The sequence below is a fragment of the Ailuropoda melanoleuca genome, chromosome 3, assembly GCF_002007445.2.
Source record: "Ailuropoda melanoleuca isolate Jingjing chromosome 3, ASM200744v2, whole genome shotgun sequence".
Classification (NCBI taxonomy): Eukaryota; Metazoa; Chordata; class Mammalia; order Carnivora; family Ursidae; genus Ailuropoda; species Ailuropoda melanoleuca.
Window position 1 is genome coordinate 120,663,812 of NC_048220.1, and position 18,802 is coordinate 120,682,613.

The window sequence follows — 18,802 nt, forward strand, 5'->3', positions numbered from 1 at the left end:
TTTTTTTTTTTTTTTTTTTTTAAAGATCTTATTTATTTATTTGACAGAGAGAGACAGCAAGAAAGGGAACACAAGCAAGGGGAGTGTGAGAGAGAGAAACAGGCTTCCCGCTGAGCAGGGAGCCCAAGGCAGGGCTCGATCCCAGGACCCTGGGATCATGACCTGAGCTGAAGGCAGATGCTTGATGGCTGAGCCACCCAGGCGCCCTGCCTTTGCTCTTAAATGGCCATGGACTACACACCTGTCAAAGAAACAAAAAACGGCTGCCCCTTCATCTTACCTGTAGTGCTGTCACTTAGTCTGTCTTTGTTTTCCCGTATAGAACTGATCTCAGCCTGTTGGAAAGTAAAAATGATTTAAAAGAATATTCCTGACTGTAGTATTCCATGAGAGAAGCAAGCAAATTTTCCTCCCTGAGTCGACACAGAACAATTATCCTTCTAGAAGTTAGAAAATCCCCAGGAAAGAAAATATTTTAAAATACAAGTGAATAAAAATGACAATTATCTACTGAGCTATAATCTCTAAAATGTTAGAATTCCAGAGCATATAATCTCAAAATATTTTTCAGAAATTTCATTAAGTATAATAGAAATATCATTTAATATTATAATAACTTTATATCTACATCCTAAAACTTGAGATGGAAAATATTACTTTCACAATGAAGTCAAATACAAGTTTTATCTATCTGGGTAATACATTGATCAAAATACATTTGAAGTATTTTTTAGCTTTACTATTTCATAAATTAACTAGTATTAATGTATTATTATTAATATTTCTAAGAGAAACTGTAGTAAATAAGACCTGTCAGGGAAGATAAAGGTAATTTTATGGGGAATAAGAAGTTTTACGGTCATGGACTGACAATCCCCTAAAGATTTCCTCTCAACCTTTGTCCTTGAATATCTGTCTATGAATACACTGCAAAAATTCTTGCAACTTCAAAGCCAGACTTTCATTTCAAAACAAAATACGACGAGTTGCCAGAAATTACTATGTTTCATCCAGATGAGCCATAGACCTGATAAGAGAGAGAAGTTTTCAGCAAAGGAACTTTTGTGAAAGCCCAAATGCTAAAAATAAAGTGGCTCATTTTTGGCAAGTGCTTATCTTAATAAAAAGCTGTCTTTTCACTTTATAAAAAGATGTTTATTTTAATTTTTCAACTACTTTAAGGTACAATAAATGACATCCATTTAAAGTTTATGGTATAAGGAGCTCTGATAGATATACACCCATGGAACCACAACCATAATCAAGATGCAGAATGTTTCCATTAACTCTACAAGTTTTCTCCTGCTTCAACACAGCCAATCCCTGCCCACCCTATCCCCAGACAACCCCCACTCTCCTTTCAGCATTATCTAGAATTCCTATACATGGAATGTCATGGGTATGGATTCATGTCAGGTTTCTTTCACTCACCATGATGACTTCAGATCCACCTACGATGCTGCCTGGACAGCTCTGCCTTCTTTTTTTTATGGCTGGGTAATAATTAATTGTATGGACATATCTCATTATCCTCATGCATTCACTTGCTGACGGACATTTGGATTGTCTCTAGTTTTGGGATATGCGAATAAAGCTGCTACAAACATTTGTGCATACAATTTTTCGAGACATAATTTCTCTTGGATAAACATCAATGAGTGGACGGCTGGATCATATGTTAAGTGTATGATGAACTTTTAAAAGAAACTGTCAGTTCCCCAAAGTAGTTTTGCCACTTTACATTCCTACCAACAGAGCAGGACAATTCTAGTTCTTCCACACTATCACCAACATTTGGTATTTTTAAACTTCAGCCATTCTAAATGGTGTCACTATTTATCTTTTGTGTGTGTGCGGGGGGAAGGTTTAAAGAAATGAAAGAAAATCTTTTTACATTCTATTTCTGAAAATTGTAATTTGTAATATTATCCTTGGGAATGCACTGTGTCCTCTGACCCATAATCAGATTCGAAGATATTAGGGTACTAATAAGGTATTCATCTTGAGAATTTACTAATAAAATCCAGTTAAAGTGGGTAAATGTCAGGTTGACAATGTTTTTCAGATCACTGTGCATCCAAGTTCAAAGAAAATTGACCTAGTAATTCTTAGATGGGGGAAAGCAATACACAATGATACCACTGCAATTTCATTTTAACAATTACAAATTTTATTTTCCTTCCAAGCATAATTTCCTAGTGATGGATAGATAAACGGATAGTAAATTGAAATATCCTCCCATTTATAAAAATACTTTCCAACAACAAATCTAGAGAATCGGGTAGAACGGATTTTCTAAAATGCATGCATATTAGTTTACAAAAAACCTTAATTAAAAATATACCATTACTTGTGAGAAAGACAGAGAATAATCAACATTTCTTTCTTTTTGATTGACACATATCAACTTGATTTAGTAAGAAGACTGGCTTATCAATTAAGTTCTTATCTTTGTACCTTTTTTTAGAAGGAAGAAAATGAGTTATTACTTAATGAATATGGCTTATTCATTCTACTCTGTGTGTTTGGAGGCCAGGCCAGGAGAAATAACAGGGGGCTTCATGAAGCAAAGGTGGTGAACCAACCACTAGCAAGTCTATTCTGTCTCACCCAATGCTGGACCACTTAAATCACATCTATTCTGTATCTTAAGATTCAAAATTAATTGAACACAGAAAGGAATTACCTTGAAGGGTGGTTCGGCAAAAAACACGGATTCCTTTCCCGAAAGTGGTGTTGAAGTTATTGATCTTGGGGAAGACACATCACTCAACTTAAAAGACAAAATGAAAATCACAGATAAAGAAGGCTTCTTCAAAGTCTTTTCTTCTCCATGCCAAAGAATTCACCTACTTAACCAATGCAAATAAATCTAATGGTAACCATCCTTAGTCTCAATTAATTCAAGGGTATTTTCAACTTAATGCAGCCCCTCAAATACTTTCCAAATTTTGCAGAATATAACTAAGTAACTCTGCTCCTGTAGTCACAAGAAGCAATTTTCAAAACCTATAAAACTGTGGCATGTTAAGGACATTATCAGTGAATATGCTCACATAGTTAACATAACTTATCAGAGGACAGATTTCTCTCAACTACTTGAGAGATTTCACAGACACCGAGGTTCCTCCTCTAGGCAACAGTCACCATAAGCTCAGAAATGAAAACTTTTAATATTAGCCAACCTTCAATGTAATTAGAAAGGCAAATGTATTTCAGCAGTGTTTTAAGAAACCAACTAAAATTCATATTCAATTAACTGCCTCACCAGCCACCCATCCTCCCTGCCTTTACTTGAGCTGTTCATGCAAGGTACTAAAAGTAGCCTGAGCTTCACTTAAGGAAGAAGTTTCTGTCATAAGATTTTGAGAAATTTCCCTGAGTATCCTTCCTTCCTTGTATCCTTCCTTGTATCCTTCCTTCCTTCCTTCCTCCCTCCCTCCCTCCCTTCTCTTTATTTATTCCTTGAGGCTTTTAAAAAAGATACTGTTCAATTCCTCAGCCTTGCAATAAATTAAGAATCAACATGATTTCCATACTAATAATCAAAATGCTTCATACCACTATCTGTAATTGAAAACCAGTAAAGAAAATTTTAAATGTGCTTAATTAAGGGTCAATCCTAAAATATTTGTTTTTGGCCTAAACAAAAAATGACAAAATCATGGCTTTTTGTTGGTGTTGTCGTACGTTTGTTCACTGTTGGTTTGCTTTTGTCTTTACCTGGGTAGGACTGATAGGAGGTGGTGGAGCTTTGCGTTTTTTTGGAGTTCCACTTCTTTCTGAGCTTAGTTTAGAGACTTGATCATGCTGGAAGTTATCACAGTCCAAAGAACGGAGGTGGGTTAGTTCGGTTAGTAAAGTCTGAACGGCTTCATCAAACAAATGAGAAAAACCTCAACAGTTCATGCATTTCTTACTTTATCAAGATCTGACATCTGCTACCAACATAAAAATAAGTAATATGCATGCTCCAAGTGTTCTTCCAGCAGCCCATGCTTTAATAGCCAGAAAATATAAAACACAAGACAAAACCAGATTAAGTTGGTGTAGAGAATGGGGAAAGTGGAGGATGGGGCACTGTCTGCCCCAATTTAGAACCCAGGATACATTCCTAGTCTAGCTTCCATCTTAATGCAAAGCAGTGGTATTTTCACCACCTTTGCATTACTTCCACTCCTTTCCTTAAGGAATGTTGATATGGGGGCAAGGGGAAATGTCATCTCTGAAGGTTATAAATAAGTAACGCAGTTAGTACCTAATAAATTCAGTACTATTTCTTGTTTATGATAATTTTTCAAGAATCTTGATGTATAAGTAAATAAATATAACAGCCAACTAGACAACTCTTCAAAAAAGGAAACGACACTGATGATGTTTTTAGGACAAAACTCCAAAATAACAGGGCAATCTTCTCAATTTCTTTTTGTAACTCTAATGACATTTTAGAAAAGTTCCAATTAAAATGAAAGGGCAAGCTAAACCTCTTATGCTCATTAAATATCTAACACTGCCATGGATGGAGGTCTATAATCCATGGGATACACAAGCATTTAAAACGTTGTTTGTTCGCAGAGTTAACCAAACATTTTTACACCAACAGAAAATATTAGTACATTTCAGAAAAAGATGAATATATAAGTAGGAAGGTTTAAAGTTACGTGCTTTGGCCACAGGGTAAACCATTAAGAAAACATTTACCATCTTCTAACAATGAATCATTTATTCTTTTTTTTTAATGTTCGGTTAGCCACTGTATAGCACATCATTAGTTTTTGATGTAGTGTTCAGTGATTCATTAGTTATGTATAACACCCAGTGCTCATTACCACATGTGCCCTTCTTAATACCCACCACCCTGTTACCCCCTCCCCTGACCCCTCTCCCCTCTGAAACCCCCAGTCTATTTCCCAGGGTCCACAGTCTCTCAGGGCTCATCCTCCCTCTCTGATTTCTCCCCCTTCAGATTTCGCTCATTTATTCTAAAGATTGTTCACTCTTTAAGTATTTTTAACATAGTTTTTGTCACTTTTTTAGTGGACCACAGAATGGTTTAATTAGGACATTTTCAAGGTCCCACAAGCTACAATGACAAAAAAAATTTCTCTCCTCCAAGGATAAATACCTGCTTTGGTTTTGTTGGTGTCTTTAAATCTGCAGAGGAAAAAGTGGGGGGAAAAAAAAGAACTGTAAGAACTATGACTCACATCCACTTTGGGTGGGGGACACACACACACACTCTCACACCCATACACACAACAAACACAATATTTAACAGTTCATTTTTCTTCAAGAATACGTTTAAAAGAATAATACAATTGATCATATTGCACACATTCCTTTACCCTTTGGGGAAAACGGAGTGGATAAATTTAAAACAACACTGGCTATTTTCTTTCACATACCAGAATCCTGAGAGATTTTTGATAATAGAAGGCTTTGAATTCCTGCATTTTCTGAGAGTTTGGAATAATGTAAGGCATTGTGTCCAAGAGAATCTACAAGGTTTAGGTCTGCACCCTTTTTAATTAAGGCTTCCACCATATTAGAGCTGCTGATCTCACAAGCCAGCATGAGAGCAGTTCTAAAGAAAAAAGGAGACACCAAATTAGTACTAACACAATGGGAAAACACTTTCTTGGGAAATCATTTATCTTGAAAACAAGGAAAAGAAGATTAAGTACACTTAAACATATATACTTAATCTTCTAGGGAATTTGAAATGTAGTGCTAGCGAGATGAAATTAGGTTTTTTTTTTTTAACTTCAGATTAAATCAAAACATTAAACTATATTAGGCCAAATAACATAGACATAATCTTCTAAACATAATCTTCTATTTTAAATATGATAGAATTTAATATGATTGGCACAAATCATGTCCTCCTTTCACCTCAAGCATTTTAAAGTACCTATACATCATTACGACTATTTTTAAAACAGCCAATATGTTTACTCTCATTTAATTTTGCATGAAAAGCCACTGGAAATGGCCTAGTCACTTTAGTATTCAACAATCTCATCACAGATACAATGATGTTCCCAGAGGTCTGAGGGAGATTTTTAAGTCAAAACAGGTTCTGGATTATCAAAAGAGGCAGGAGTGGCGCCTGGCTGGCTCAGTGGGTAGAACACACGAGTCTTGATCTCAGGGTCATGAGTTTGAGCCCCATGTTGGGCATAAAGTTTATGCAAAAAAAAAAAAAAAAAGGCCAAAAAATGAAAAACTTAAAACCACTTTATAACAAATGATCCAAAAGACAGCTGCGTTATTTTGAGACTCCCAGAATGTAGATATCAGGGAAATCCCATGATTTCTATTTCTGTGGTACCTTCCATTTTTGTCCCTGGAATTTACATCTGCTCCGTGGTCCAGGAGAAAGCAACAGACCTCACTGTGGCCATTTTGTACTGCGAGCAGCAGTGGTATATTCCCATCCTAGGAGACAAATGCAGACGGGTGGTAACTCAGACACCAAACGCCAGAATTGCGAAGGCCCTGGTCTTTGCACATTTATCCCTGAGCTGTCCTGCCACCATGCCAGTTTGCGTCCCCACTGTGTGCCGTTACATCTCAGCACAGCTCTTCTTACAGAGCTGCACCGTTAGCTTTTCCTCAGGAACCTCAGCCTCTTGGGCTGCTCGTTCCCTCGGCGACCATCACTCCATCTGGTGACGCTGTGAGAGAGAGGGGAACACGGAGTACGTAAAGGCTCAAGGCAAGTATACCATGTTCACTGAGGGCTGGCTCTGTTTCCAGGTGGTGGCAGCTTCCTCCAAGCAAACTGCATGCTTCCTATCATTCATTCCACTATTCCCTTCTAAGAGACGGCATGCTTTCATAACCTCCCAGGTACCAAAACAGAACGGGAATTAAGAGTCTGTCTATTCCTGACACCAGACTAGATAAAAGATCAATGGAAAGAAGGATTTAAGATGACAATTGGCATTCTTTTAAAAAAAGAAAATGATGTTGAATCACTATATTATATACCCGAAACTAATGTAACCCTGTATGTTAACTACATTGGAATTAAAATGTAAAGAAATAATAAAATAAAAAAATGCAAAAAAAAAAAAAAAGGGAAAGAAAATGAGATCCCAACTCACATACAAATCATGCAAGGAAATGCAGAATTTAAACGCTGTTTACAACGGAAAACAAAAGAAAAAAATACTAGAAGAATATATAGGTGACCAGTCCCACAATCTTAGTTCTGCAGGGGTCCGAACTCAAATGATACAAACCACAAAAAAGAAGCTTTTGTTCTGCTTTTTCCTTGAACATACCTCACAAATGGGGTTGATAGTAATTTTTAAGGTAGATGTATTCAAATAGGCAAAGGAAAAAATAAATTACAATATAGCCAGTGGTTTTAACATGACAATTTAAAAAATATAATTCCTGCTTAAAGATTGAATCTCTATTTAAAACAGAATTTCAGACATTTCTAAAAAGTTATCTCTGTGAAGTTATAATAAATACTTTCTGGTTATAAAGTACTGAGATTCAGGGAGTGGGAATTTATCCACAGATTCTATATACTCACTTAACAATCTCCCCGTTAGGTATAACGCATGCGTGTCAATTCCCATCCTCTGGCGGGAAACTTAACTTTGTAACCAGGAGTGACTGGCAGGTAAATTTACTCTCAAAATAGCCCAGGAAGGTTAAAATAGGCTAAAAACAGACTTCAAAGTTGGGAAACCCTAACCAAAGGTTCCCAAGATGATACATGGAAAAGAACAGAAATAACAGAACTTCTATTTAGACTTATTCTTATTTCTAAAAATCAAGAGAGTAAAGCCTTATTAATATTTAGGTTGATGGCAGACGAGCTCAGAAACATACCCATCAGGGAGTACATGTTACAACATGGCTTATTAATGCTTCTGGGACCAATGGGAAGAATACTTGAATCCATTTGGCCAAAGAGGACCCAGGTTGGAAAGCACTAGCCTTGCCAAACGCTTAGGTCTCTGAAGTCTTCATGACTTTCGGAAGTAGCCCACAGGGCTCTAGAAACCAGTGTCCATCTCCAACTCTAGCAGCCTCCCGATACTCACCAAATCCTTGAGGTTTATAGGGCTTTTGTGCTCGCAAAGAGCCTGCACGGCTTGAAGGCAGCCCTGTGCCGCTGAGAGAAAGAAGAAACACCACAGCCCGTCACAACGCTGCTCACACAAGGAGGGGCATCAAACACTTTTCAGGACGGAAAGATCGTGTCCCACCCAGTTTGCCTACGTTTACTCTAGTTGCACCGAAGAGAAATGGTATCAGGAAGGTTAGTTAAGGTGTTCTCAATGATTGTTAAATTTCGATGTTTCCAGACATAAAGCCAGTGGCTACCAGTTGCCCTTACACACGTGCTTGGTTTAGTGTTTTGTAAGGACTTAGGTTGTTCACGATTAGCACTAAGGGAAATTTATAAATCTCATCATTCCTGAGTTCAGCGTCAGCGTTTTATTACTTGGAGCTGTGTGACAGATACTCACAGACAGTAAGACAGAACACTGATAAATAAAATTGGAGTTTCTTCTGATCCCCAAATCCAAAAAATCTGTATCACACCTTACATGAAACCTACATGTCTTAGTTTAAACAAGAACCTTACATTAATTATAATATAATAACCATGACAATTTTTACTGATTGGCAGGCCATGGATGAATTCTAGATGTGTTCCTTGATACAACTCCACACGTTTTGCAAACTGAGGGAAATGGAAATTCTAGGAATGACAACAGACAACAGCATCAGAAATAAAATGGCTTGAATGAGGAAAAGGAAAATTTAGTATTTCTTGTGGCAGAAGATAAATAAGAGACTGAAAGTCACCTGCATAATGTAAAGCTGTTTTCCCAGAACTGTCAACGCTTTCGGCTGGGCATTTAGACTAGAAGACAAAAATAAATACACATAATAAAATTCAGTTCTGTTTAATTCATCCTTCTCCTGCAAGGTTATGATGTATCTTATTAGGAAAAGTATAAATAGAATAAGCCCCGATTGCTGTGCTCCAAGGTCTACAGTCTCCTACTTGGGGGGGGGATAGGGGGAGTGGGACTCATTTCCAAGTAATCGTGACCTAGGCAAAAGGTCACCTCTTTGTTGCTTTGGCCACCCTGTCCTCTTTCTCACACTAGCACCCCATCACCAGCAGATCATCCCCACCAGCTAACACACATGCTCTAGGAGTTCTCATCTTGATTCCTTCTTTTCCCCCATTTCCTGCCCTAAATCTCTATCCCCCTTCACAAAACCAACTTTCTGTCAAGAACCACCCATGTGCGATCCATGCTTCCTCACTTCCCATTCACTTCCAAACCCAGTGCAGCTGCGTGCTGTCCTCCAGACCCCACAAAGATGGCCCTAGTCGGTCACCAACAACCCACGTTTCCCAAGACAGTAAACATCTGGGTCCTCCTCTTACTGCAACCCACCCCCTTCTCTGAACATTCCTTCCCCTCAGCTCCTGGAACCCACATCAGCTGGGTTTCCCCGCCCCTGCCCTGGCCACTCCCCCTCGGTTAGCCAAACAGAACCTTGGGGTCCACCGCTGCTCTCTTCCTTGGTAATCTCAACCACACCCATCTAGAGGCTAAAGAGTCTCAATGGAAACCTTAATAATACCCACCGCAAGAGTGCATAGGAGCTATCACCTGCCGGGCACCCCAAAGAATTGTTTTAAGGCTCTTAACAACCCTAGGTAGGTACTATTATCACTCCCATCTTCGTTTGAGGACACTGATACACAAAGAAGTTAATAATTTGCTTAAGTCACAGGAACTGGCAGAGCCAGGATTCAAACCCAGACGTGCTGGGCTAGCGCCTGTGTTCTTATCTGTACACAACAGCCGTCATCTCCGAGCGCGGGCTGGATAACCCACTGCCTATCTCACATTCCTGCTCCCTGTAGGCACCTCACGCGCAGCCCAGCCTACACTTCCGGCTTCCTCTCCTGACACGTCCCTATCTTTGTCAACAGCACCATCACCGAACTAGTCAATGAGCCAGAGCCCACTGGATCATCTTTGATTTCTCCTCCTCCCCCTCCTCTCCCATCAAATCCACCACCACGCCCTGTCAATTCTGTGTTCTACTCTCTCCTGCCCCGTAACACTCCCCTCCGCTAAGCCAGCACCTTCTCACCCAGACAAGATGTGGCCGCCTCCCAGTGGTCTCCACAGCTCTGCTTCTGCCCCTAGTCTCTATAGGACTAGAGTGATCTTTCAAAACTGTGAATATCATCCGTAATCCCTTAAAAGCTCTCCACAGTCCCACGCTGTGCTCAGATGAGTTACAGTTGTCTGTCGTGCCACACAGGCCGGCACCCCGTGTCCTTCTTTCTCCTCCTCACTCGTTTTACCCCAGGCTTTCTCTCCTCCCTGATGACAGCCTTTCCTACCAGAGGCCCTCTGTACTTGCTCTTTCGTCTGCTCGAGAGATGCTTTCCCCTTGGCTCTTTCAATTGTTTTCAGCTTAAATATCACCTCCTCCATGAGGCCTTCCCTGCATATCCACGCACACTCCCCTCTGCCAGTTCTGTTAGTTTTCTTCATGATGTTGTGTGATTTGTAATGTGCATTTGGGGATTTGCTTACGAGATGGCCAGCTCCATCGGGATAGGGGCTGCTCTGCTTTCTGTTCATATACTCAGTGCTTGACACAGTGCATGATGCCCAGGGGGCACTTGTTGAAAGGGTGGGGGGGACTAGTAGGCTCTTGGTGGGAGAGGGGGGTTAGATTGAATGTGAAGAATCTCACAACACTCTGTGCTCGATGCCTCGAGGAGGCAAACTTTTAAAGTGGTAGCTACTGGAGAAGAGAAGTCTCACCAGCAGACAGTAAGAGCAAAGGCTAGAGAGCCTCAAGGGGATTAAGTGCAGAGGGTCGGGGAGGGCAGGAGATGAGAGTCCCATCGCAGAGGGGAGGGCAGGGAATGCCGAGACACAAGTGAAGAATTGGCTAGAGAGGTCCAGGACCCCAGGAAAGCAACCCATTAGTAGGACATCAAAGCCTCAGGTTTCAGCATCTATTCAGAAAGAAGAACAGCAAATTTGCAGGTTAGAGGCAAGAATAGGCAATGTTAGAGGGAAATGCCTGTCTGCCTTCAGTGGTAAGAAGAATGGAGATCAAGTTACGACTTCCCATGCTTTGGCCTAATTTTAGAATAGCACAAGGAAGTGTTTAAAGGCTTCAAAGATTCCAGAGAAAAACCAATCCATTTGCATAACCAGATATAAAATTACATTAGAGGCTAGAATATCTGGTCCCTGACCATGAGGATTTCCAGCTTGTCAAGTTCATTCTTCCTGAAAATCAGAGCCAGATGCAAAGTCTGGATAGCCAAGCCAGACTGGGAATGGAGATTTAAAATACAAATAAGTTTAAAAAAAAAATTAAGGGAAGACCAAGGGTATGGGAGACAGCATACTGGGACAAGTCAGTGATTTGTCATTTATCCAGAGTGCCAGATCTCAGAAAAGGCAGATAAGCTCTATTTTAACTCTTTTAAGAGAGATGCCGCATAATAATAATACTAATAACAATCATCATCATCATCATCATCACAGATGTTGATCTATTTTTCTTGAATTTCACTTCAAAGACCCATTAAGGCTACACATTCCCAGCACTGGCGGCAGCTGGCATCAGGTAACGCAAAACAAGAAGTTGTGTGATCAGCGGAGCACGACAAGCTGAGGAATGTGACCACATTTCTGCATTAGAATTGCAAAGGCAAATTAAAGCAAGATGCCGGGTCCCACACAGTGCTCACCAAGGCTGAGACAACAGCGCAACAGAACACACAGTCCTCCAAGCTCAGGTTTTATTGCTCTGGGCCCTTCCTGAAAACCACCAGCTTGCATTCTGACTGGCAACAGCTGGGTGTTACAGTATGGACTGCTATCCGGAGTCCATTAATATTCATCTTGAAAGATTTACAGACGTCGCCCCCCTAAGCGATCACTATAAATGGGCGAGGTTAGCAAAGCAGGGAGTTGGCTTAAAATTATAAAGAAGAATAAAACCAAGAACTTTAAGAACTAAAAGCTCATTAAAAGTTCGGTATGAGGACAGTGGTTGAAGTTCTGTTTCTCAAGCAGAGTTGTGTTCTGCCAATGACAGAAAGAGAGAATACTAGGATACTGGAGATCTTATGTGGCAAGGGTCTCCAACAGCACAGGAAAATTTTCTAAAATTGACTATGTAAAGGATACAAGTCTTTTAGAAAAGTAAATGAGGAGCTGAGTCAAGGAGAGAAAAAGGCTGGATCCCAGGAAGACGCTCCAAATTCTGATTAGGATCCTCTTCTCCTATTAGTGCAATTGCTATGGAAACAATCTCTTCCCTGGTGATCATTTAAATAATGACGCCTCTTCGGAAACCAAGATTCTGGGATGGCATTTAGAGGAGTGTGTGTGTGTGTTCCTTCATAGATAAGGTTACTCTTAAAATTTTTAAAATGACATAATTTTCAAAATGTATCATTTTAAGTTGTTCCGTTTTACCTGAAGGAGCTTCCGGACGCACTCGTGGTGGCTGTTCTTGGCTGCGAGGTGCAAAGCGCTGTGTCCTAAATGGATTAAAACACATTTTGGGAAAAAAAGGCCACACGCTTTAAATCCTGTTCTTATCTCTGTAATGAAGATAACTATGAGGAAATAAACTGTCCCCCAACAAAGACGGGATTGTTTCTCTTGAGGGTAAGGCCTCAGCTTCTTATCTGGGAAGTTCAGTGACAAAAGAGCGGAGAACACAGAGCGTGCTGCTCGCTGGGTAATGCTCTGGGTCTTCTCCAAGTGCCGTTTCTCTCGGGGTGCCCCAAAATCTGGGCTAGAAGCTTATAAGTGATGCATGATAGCAGCTCAGCTCTGCTTTCAGCTGTCAGTGTATACGCCAGATGTCCTGCGTCCACATCGGCCACACCAGGCTACGACTACCACAGACCAGGAACCCAAGAGAGGCCGCCTGTACGCCAGCCGAGAACATTCTAAACACCCACACACTTAAATCCTGATTTCCGACCTTTCATTTCCCTCTCCTCCAGATGTGCTCCAGCCCCTGCATGGAAATTACCTGGAGTTTTCAGATATTCAAAATCCTTATGTGGAAGAAGGGAAGGCATTGTAAAACCAGTAATTCACTACTAAAGTGGTATCTCCATACGTTCCCTTCATAGAACGTGACTCCAACACGAGGCCCTCTGATGTCTCAGTGGTCAGCTTTCAGAAATCCTCGAGCTGTACTCAACTCTCTCCACTGTCTAATGGGCCTACAGAATTTCTAGGGAAGAGGGGCTGAGGGGCAGCCTCCAGGCAGAAGGCATGGCTACCAACCGGACAGTCTCCCACCTGAGGCCCTCTCCAGCTGCTCTGCGCTGAGCCTGGAATCTCTTCCTCCAGATCACCACATGCTTACTCTCTCACCTCAGATGCCCCTGAAAGGGTGCTTTTGAATGAGGTCTTCCCTGACCTCCCCTTTTAAAATATCCATTCCTCCGCCACCCTTTTAATGCTTACTCCCTGCTTCACTTCTGTTCTTCATTGCACTGAGCACCTTCCCATACCCCCTTCCCACCCCACCCCTTCCACACAGCAAACACACACACACATTTATGAAGATCTTTTTCTTTCTCCAGAATATGAACTCACTGAGGACAGGGAGCTGTGTCTCATTCCCTGCTGGGTCTCTAGTCCAGCACTGATGATGAATAGGTTCTTAATACACACTTGTTAATTTGAATTAGAGGGTATACTCATTCCAAATGTCTGGGGAGGAAGTTTAGGGGGAGGGAACCCAAATGTGTGCCAACGCAGAACACATAGTAAAACTCTTAAATCCTCCATTTCCCAAACTTTTTGGCCAAGATACACCCAGTGTAACTCCTGTTAATCACCCACACTTGGGGACATGCTTCAAACACGGCTTCTCAGCCTCAGCGCTACTGATATTTGAAGCTGTGTTGAGGGGAGGGAGGTTGTCCTATGCATTTTAGGGTAATAAGCAGTGATTCTGGCTTCTACCCATTATATGTCCATTTGTGATGATCAGAAATGTCTCCAGACATTGCCAGATATCCCTTGGGGGCAAAATCACCCCTGGTGAGAACCACTGGCTTAGAGAAAACAATTTCTTTTATATGGTGGTCCAGTCTCCAAATATCATCTCTCCTTTTTGAAAGAGTCTTCACTCTGTAACTCTAACTAGAAATATTTTTTTAAAAGACTCTATTTAAGAGAGAGAGAGAGCACGTGCACACATGTACGCACATGACTGGGGTGGGGGCAGAGGGAGTGGAAGCAGCAGACTTCCCGCTGAGCAGGGAGCCCACTGCAGGGCTCCATACCAACACATGGCGATCACAACATGAGCCAAAGGCAGATGCTTAACTGACTGAGCCACCCAGGCACCCCCTGACTGTAAATCTTTAATTATTAGAGAATCAAACTGCTAGGAAATACATACTTAAAAATTAGAGGGTTTTAGGACCCCAGTGAGCTGTACAAAAGCACATGTGAGGTCAGAAGATCAGATCCCTCCTTTTCTTAGATCAGCTGAACTACAGGATTCTAAGCGTATCCATGAAGGGGAGTTGTTTAGGTGATACAGAACACTGAGGGCAGGAATCCCTCCAACCCCTCGAAACAGATGAGGGTGAGGAAGGTTGGGAAAGGAGACCCTTGGAAGTAGGAAGACAAACCTCTTCTCATCCTCTCCCTCCTTCTACTGCATGAGACCCCCTCCTTCCAGGATGTATACTGCATCACAGCATGAGTTCGGTTACAGCATGCATTAAATAGGCTTCGGTGGGCTAGCCTGGCCCCCAACCATCATCTGTACCAGTGTTTCTAAGGACAAACACATTCCGAGTTTTAAACAAACGCCTTACAGATGAACTTTTGGAAGCCATCCTGATTGTAAGTAGAAGACTGTTTATGTCATGCACGCAGTGCATTAGCTCTCGGCTATGCTGTGGACAAAAGCTGTTCTACATAAAGAGCGCCCATTGGAAAAAAGACACAATTCTCCAGAGACAAGATGGTAGGGAGATTTAAACAACGCAGCATAAAATCAACAACAGGGCTTCACTGCACTCCAATTGTTCTAGTCATACCTGGAAGTAAGTGCTGTGTTTCTAAAGAAACACCATTCTTTTATTCCCTGGCCCTGTGCGATGTTCTCCTAAACCAGGAGCACAGCAGTCTTTCCAATTTAAACAGTCTCAAAATCCAAATAACACATCATTCCCTGGACATTACACTGAAGTGAGAGGTCTCTCACTGCTAAGGTTAAAACAAAACCCTCTTTCCAAATGCAAAATTTTCTGGAGAGAATACATTATATTAGCGACAGAATCTCAGTGTAATGAGATAGTGTATAAGTCTGGCCCCCTTTCAACTGTGGGTCTGTCTGGAATATCAGGAAACAATTTCCCAAAAGCAAATAACATGGCAACTCTAATTCAGTGCATTCCGGCAGAAGTTTGCCTGTAAGTAAAAAGACCAGTGTTGTTTGTAAGTCAAGAGTTGTGGCCTATTACAGGGAGTATAAAAATCCTATTAATGAAAGGGAGTCTAAAAAGGACGGCCCAGGGCCACCTGACTGGCTCAGTCGGTAGAGCACGCGACTCTCGATCTCAGGGTCATGAGTTTCGAGTCCCACACTGGGTGGAGAGAGGACTTAAAAAAATTTAAAAAAATAAAAAAAAAGGAAAAAGGATGGCCAGCCATTCTAGCCATGGGACACTTTCCCCCAACTACCTCAAATAATAACCATTTATTCAATTCTTTAAGATCACGGGAGGAAATGGAGAATTAACTAATAGAGGAATTACCGACACACCCTTCAAGTACATGTGAAAAAATTTGAAACTAATGAAGTCAGAAGATACAGATAGGGCTAACAAGGCCAAAGTCTGAAAAATCAGTTTTAGATAATATAGAAACATTTAGGAAAATAAAGAGAATAACACTGAACTAGGTAAGATCTGAAATATTTTCTTAGAAATCAGAGTTTCAGAATGCTGACTGTATTTAAACAATAAAAGTATAAATTTGGTTCTTATTTACAATTTTAAATATATTTAAACATCATTAGTCTTAGTAATCCTCATCTTTTCACCAAATTTTCATCACTGAAGCACAGGTCCGTTTACCTTGTTATATCCCCAGGAGAGGATCCAAGTATGAAAGACATATTTATAACCACTATTATTACTATTAATTATGGATTTACCCCTTAGTCCCTCCCAGTATAGATTTGTATAGCATTTCATATGGAATTAAAAGACTTCTTTGTGTGTGTGTATACCATCTGAAATATTTTCATGGTCAGGTTATGCTGGTGGTTGTATATGGTCGACCTTTCTGACCGCCCTCATGCAAGTCAATAGCAAGTCAAGTACCACAAATCCTACAATCGTTTTTCTTTATTCCAAATGAAAATATGAAATACATTTTATTGGCTATCATTTGCAGGTATAGTTTAAACGACCCATTCTCTAAAGTGCCTGAGTTTGTTTGTTTGTTTTTTTTAAGATTTTATTTATTTGAACAGAGAGAGACAGCCAGCGAGAGAGGGAACACAAACAGGGGGAGTGGGAGAGGAAGAAGCAGGCTCCTAGCAGAGAAGCCTGGTGTGGGGCTCGATCCCAGGACCCAGGGATCACGCCCTGAGCTGAAGGCAGACGCCTAACGACTGCACCACCCAAGCGCCCTAAAGTGCCTGAGTTTTAAGATGGATATTACCTTTTGTGTCTTTACATGGTATCAAAGTTAAGTGGGATTAGGGGGCATAAAGGAATGGAAGTCCACCTGGAAATCAAAACAAAAACTCAACCAGCCCTTGGAAACCCCAGAGAAAAGTAAGGGTTCCCAAGCATTCTTCCTTCTGAGGACTACACATTATGATATTTCCATACCTCAGTTCTCACTCTCCTAAGTCTCTCTTCTTCTGTGAGAAAAGACATTTTATTTTGAAAGTTAAGTGTTTAAAGGGATCAGAGAAAATTTAAGATATGGGTGTGAGATATAAAACGCACGTTATCCTCCAATCTCTGTCTCTACCTCCTTGTGTAACAAAACCTTCGATTTTTTTTTAAAGATTTTATTTATTTATTTGACAGAGCGAGAGCACGTACAAGCAGGGGGAGCAGCAGGCAGAGGAAGAGGGAGAAGCAGACTCCCCACTGAGCAAGAAGCCTGATGTGGGGCTCAATCCCAGGACCCTGAGATCATGACCTGAGCTGAGGGCAGATGCTTAACCGACTGAGCCACCCAGGCGCCCCAACCTTTGATATTTTTACCTGGACACATTGTTGCCCAGAATTCCCAGCTTCCCATAAAGTCAAGTGGGGCCACAGATCACACTCTGTCCAAGGAGATCTAAGTGTGTGTCATTCGTGGGCTGTGCCAGCCCTTCCCCTTGCTGCTGCTGCTGCTGGGACGCAGATTCCAGGGAAGCCATCTTGGGCTACAAGGACCACAGGCACACCCTGGATGGTGGAGCAACAGGCGTCTGAGTCCCTCACAGGTGGAGCTGAGCTGCCATATCAGTTGAGGACTTTCAACTGAGAGAGAACATTCCATCTGTTTAAGCCACTCTTACTTTGGTATCCTGTCCCATTGTGTCAAAATCAAAGGTGTCTGAAAGCTAATGCTTCCGGGAAGCACTGATAACAAACAGAGGAGTCTTTGGTCTTCTTCAATCTTCTGTTACTGCTTCTGTTCAATCCTGCCTCATCCTCCAGGGGGCTAAATGCAGGCACCACCACTCCCCACCCTCAAAAAAAGCCTAGGAGTCAATTTTACTATTTATCTGGGGAGAAGGGCTTTCTAAGGAAACAGACAGAAATGCCAATCCTTACATCAGTGAAGAACCAGAGCAAACGAAATAAAAGATGTGAGACAAATAACATAGGGGTAGTTCAGAGATGGCGCCATGAGCTCAGCGGCCGGCTTTCCCACGTGACCATGACACACCTGTGTGGTGCTTGGCAAACAGGCAAGTAAGGGTGGGGGGCAGGCCCCAAAACCAAAAACGTTAAGTCATGAATTTCTACCAGTCTTTGGGTTTTCTTGTTCTGATTTGTGCAATGAAAGCAGCTGGCTTGGCGACTGTAAAAAACATAAATAAAGACGTGAAACCTTTTCCAAAGTCTCATGTGTTAAAGATAACAAAAGTGTTACGGGTGGAAGTAGCAATAATCACGATCATCTAGGAGCCAAGCGCAGGGAGCCCTCGCGGTGTCCTGGGCCCTGGGACACCCACACTGCCCGTCTCCCTGAAGCCTCAAAGGCCATTCATCCAAAATGATGTGACTGTTGTTGTACTGGAACCATACCCCAGGCCTTAACGTCTGACGTGCTTTGCTCCTAAGATCGCTTGTAAAGCATCCATAAAAATTCTCTGGTCAGACTTCCAAATATTTTATGTGGAAAGATAGTTGTTAAAAAAAAAAAACAGCTGCTAAAAACTCTTTGCTTCTTAAAACCCCTTTTTAAATCTAGTCGCCAGTTTTAAAAATAGGAAATGATAGCAGTTTGGTTGTCTTATAGCCTTGGTGGGTAAAACTAATAAAAAGGGTCAGTGTAGTATATTTTGAAAGCAGGTTTTTTCCAAAAATTCCACAGGGCAGTATGATGTATGGTAATAGATTTCTATACCAGTTCTTGGTGTCTGGATTGAAGTTGGCCATTTCTCAGTAATAATGTGGCAAGATTTAGGTAGGTTTACTAAAAAGACAACACCTCTAAGAGTGGAGCCATTTAATTCGTCCCTTAACCACCATAAAAGA

General features: G+C 41.2%; 1 protein-coding gene across 4 annotated transcripts in view; it reads right to left on the reverse strand.

Annotated features, from left to right (window-relative positions):
* The window catches only part of RAI14 (retinoic acid induced 14), a 139,554-nt gene that overhangs the window by 12,355 nt on the left and 108,397 nt on the right, over positions 1-18,802 (reverse strand). For 3 of the 4 annotated variants that reach the window (XM_034657029.1, XM_034657027.1, XM_034657030.1), the window contains 9 exons: positions 12,516-12,580; positions 8,839-8,896; positions 8,067-8,137; positions 6,332-6,438; positions 5,406-5,584; positions 5,126-5,154; positions 3,724-3,810; positions 2,687-2,773; positions 281-335 (listed from right to left, as the gene is read on the reverse strand). In XM_034657029.1, the coding sequence (XP_034512920.1) occupies positions 281-335; positions 2,687-2,773; positions 3,724-3,810; positions 5,126-5,154; positions 5,406-5,584; positions 6,332-6,438; positions 8,067-8,137; positions 8,839-8,896; positions 12,516-12,580 (738 nt within the window). The remainder of the gene's footprint in view (positions 1-280; positions 336-2,686; positions 2,774-3,723; positions 3,811-5,125; positions 5,155-5,405; positions 5,585-6,331; positions 6,439-8,066; positions 8,138-8,838; positions 8,897-12,515; positions 12,581-18,802) is intronic. The other variant, XM_034657031.1, reaches the window with a different exon arrangement.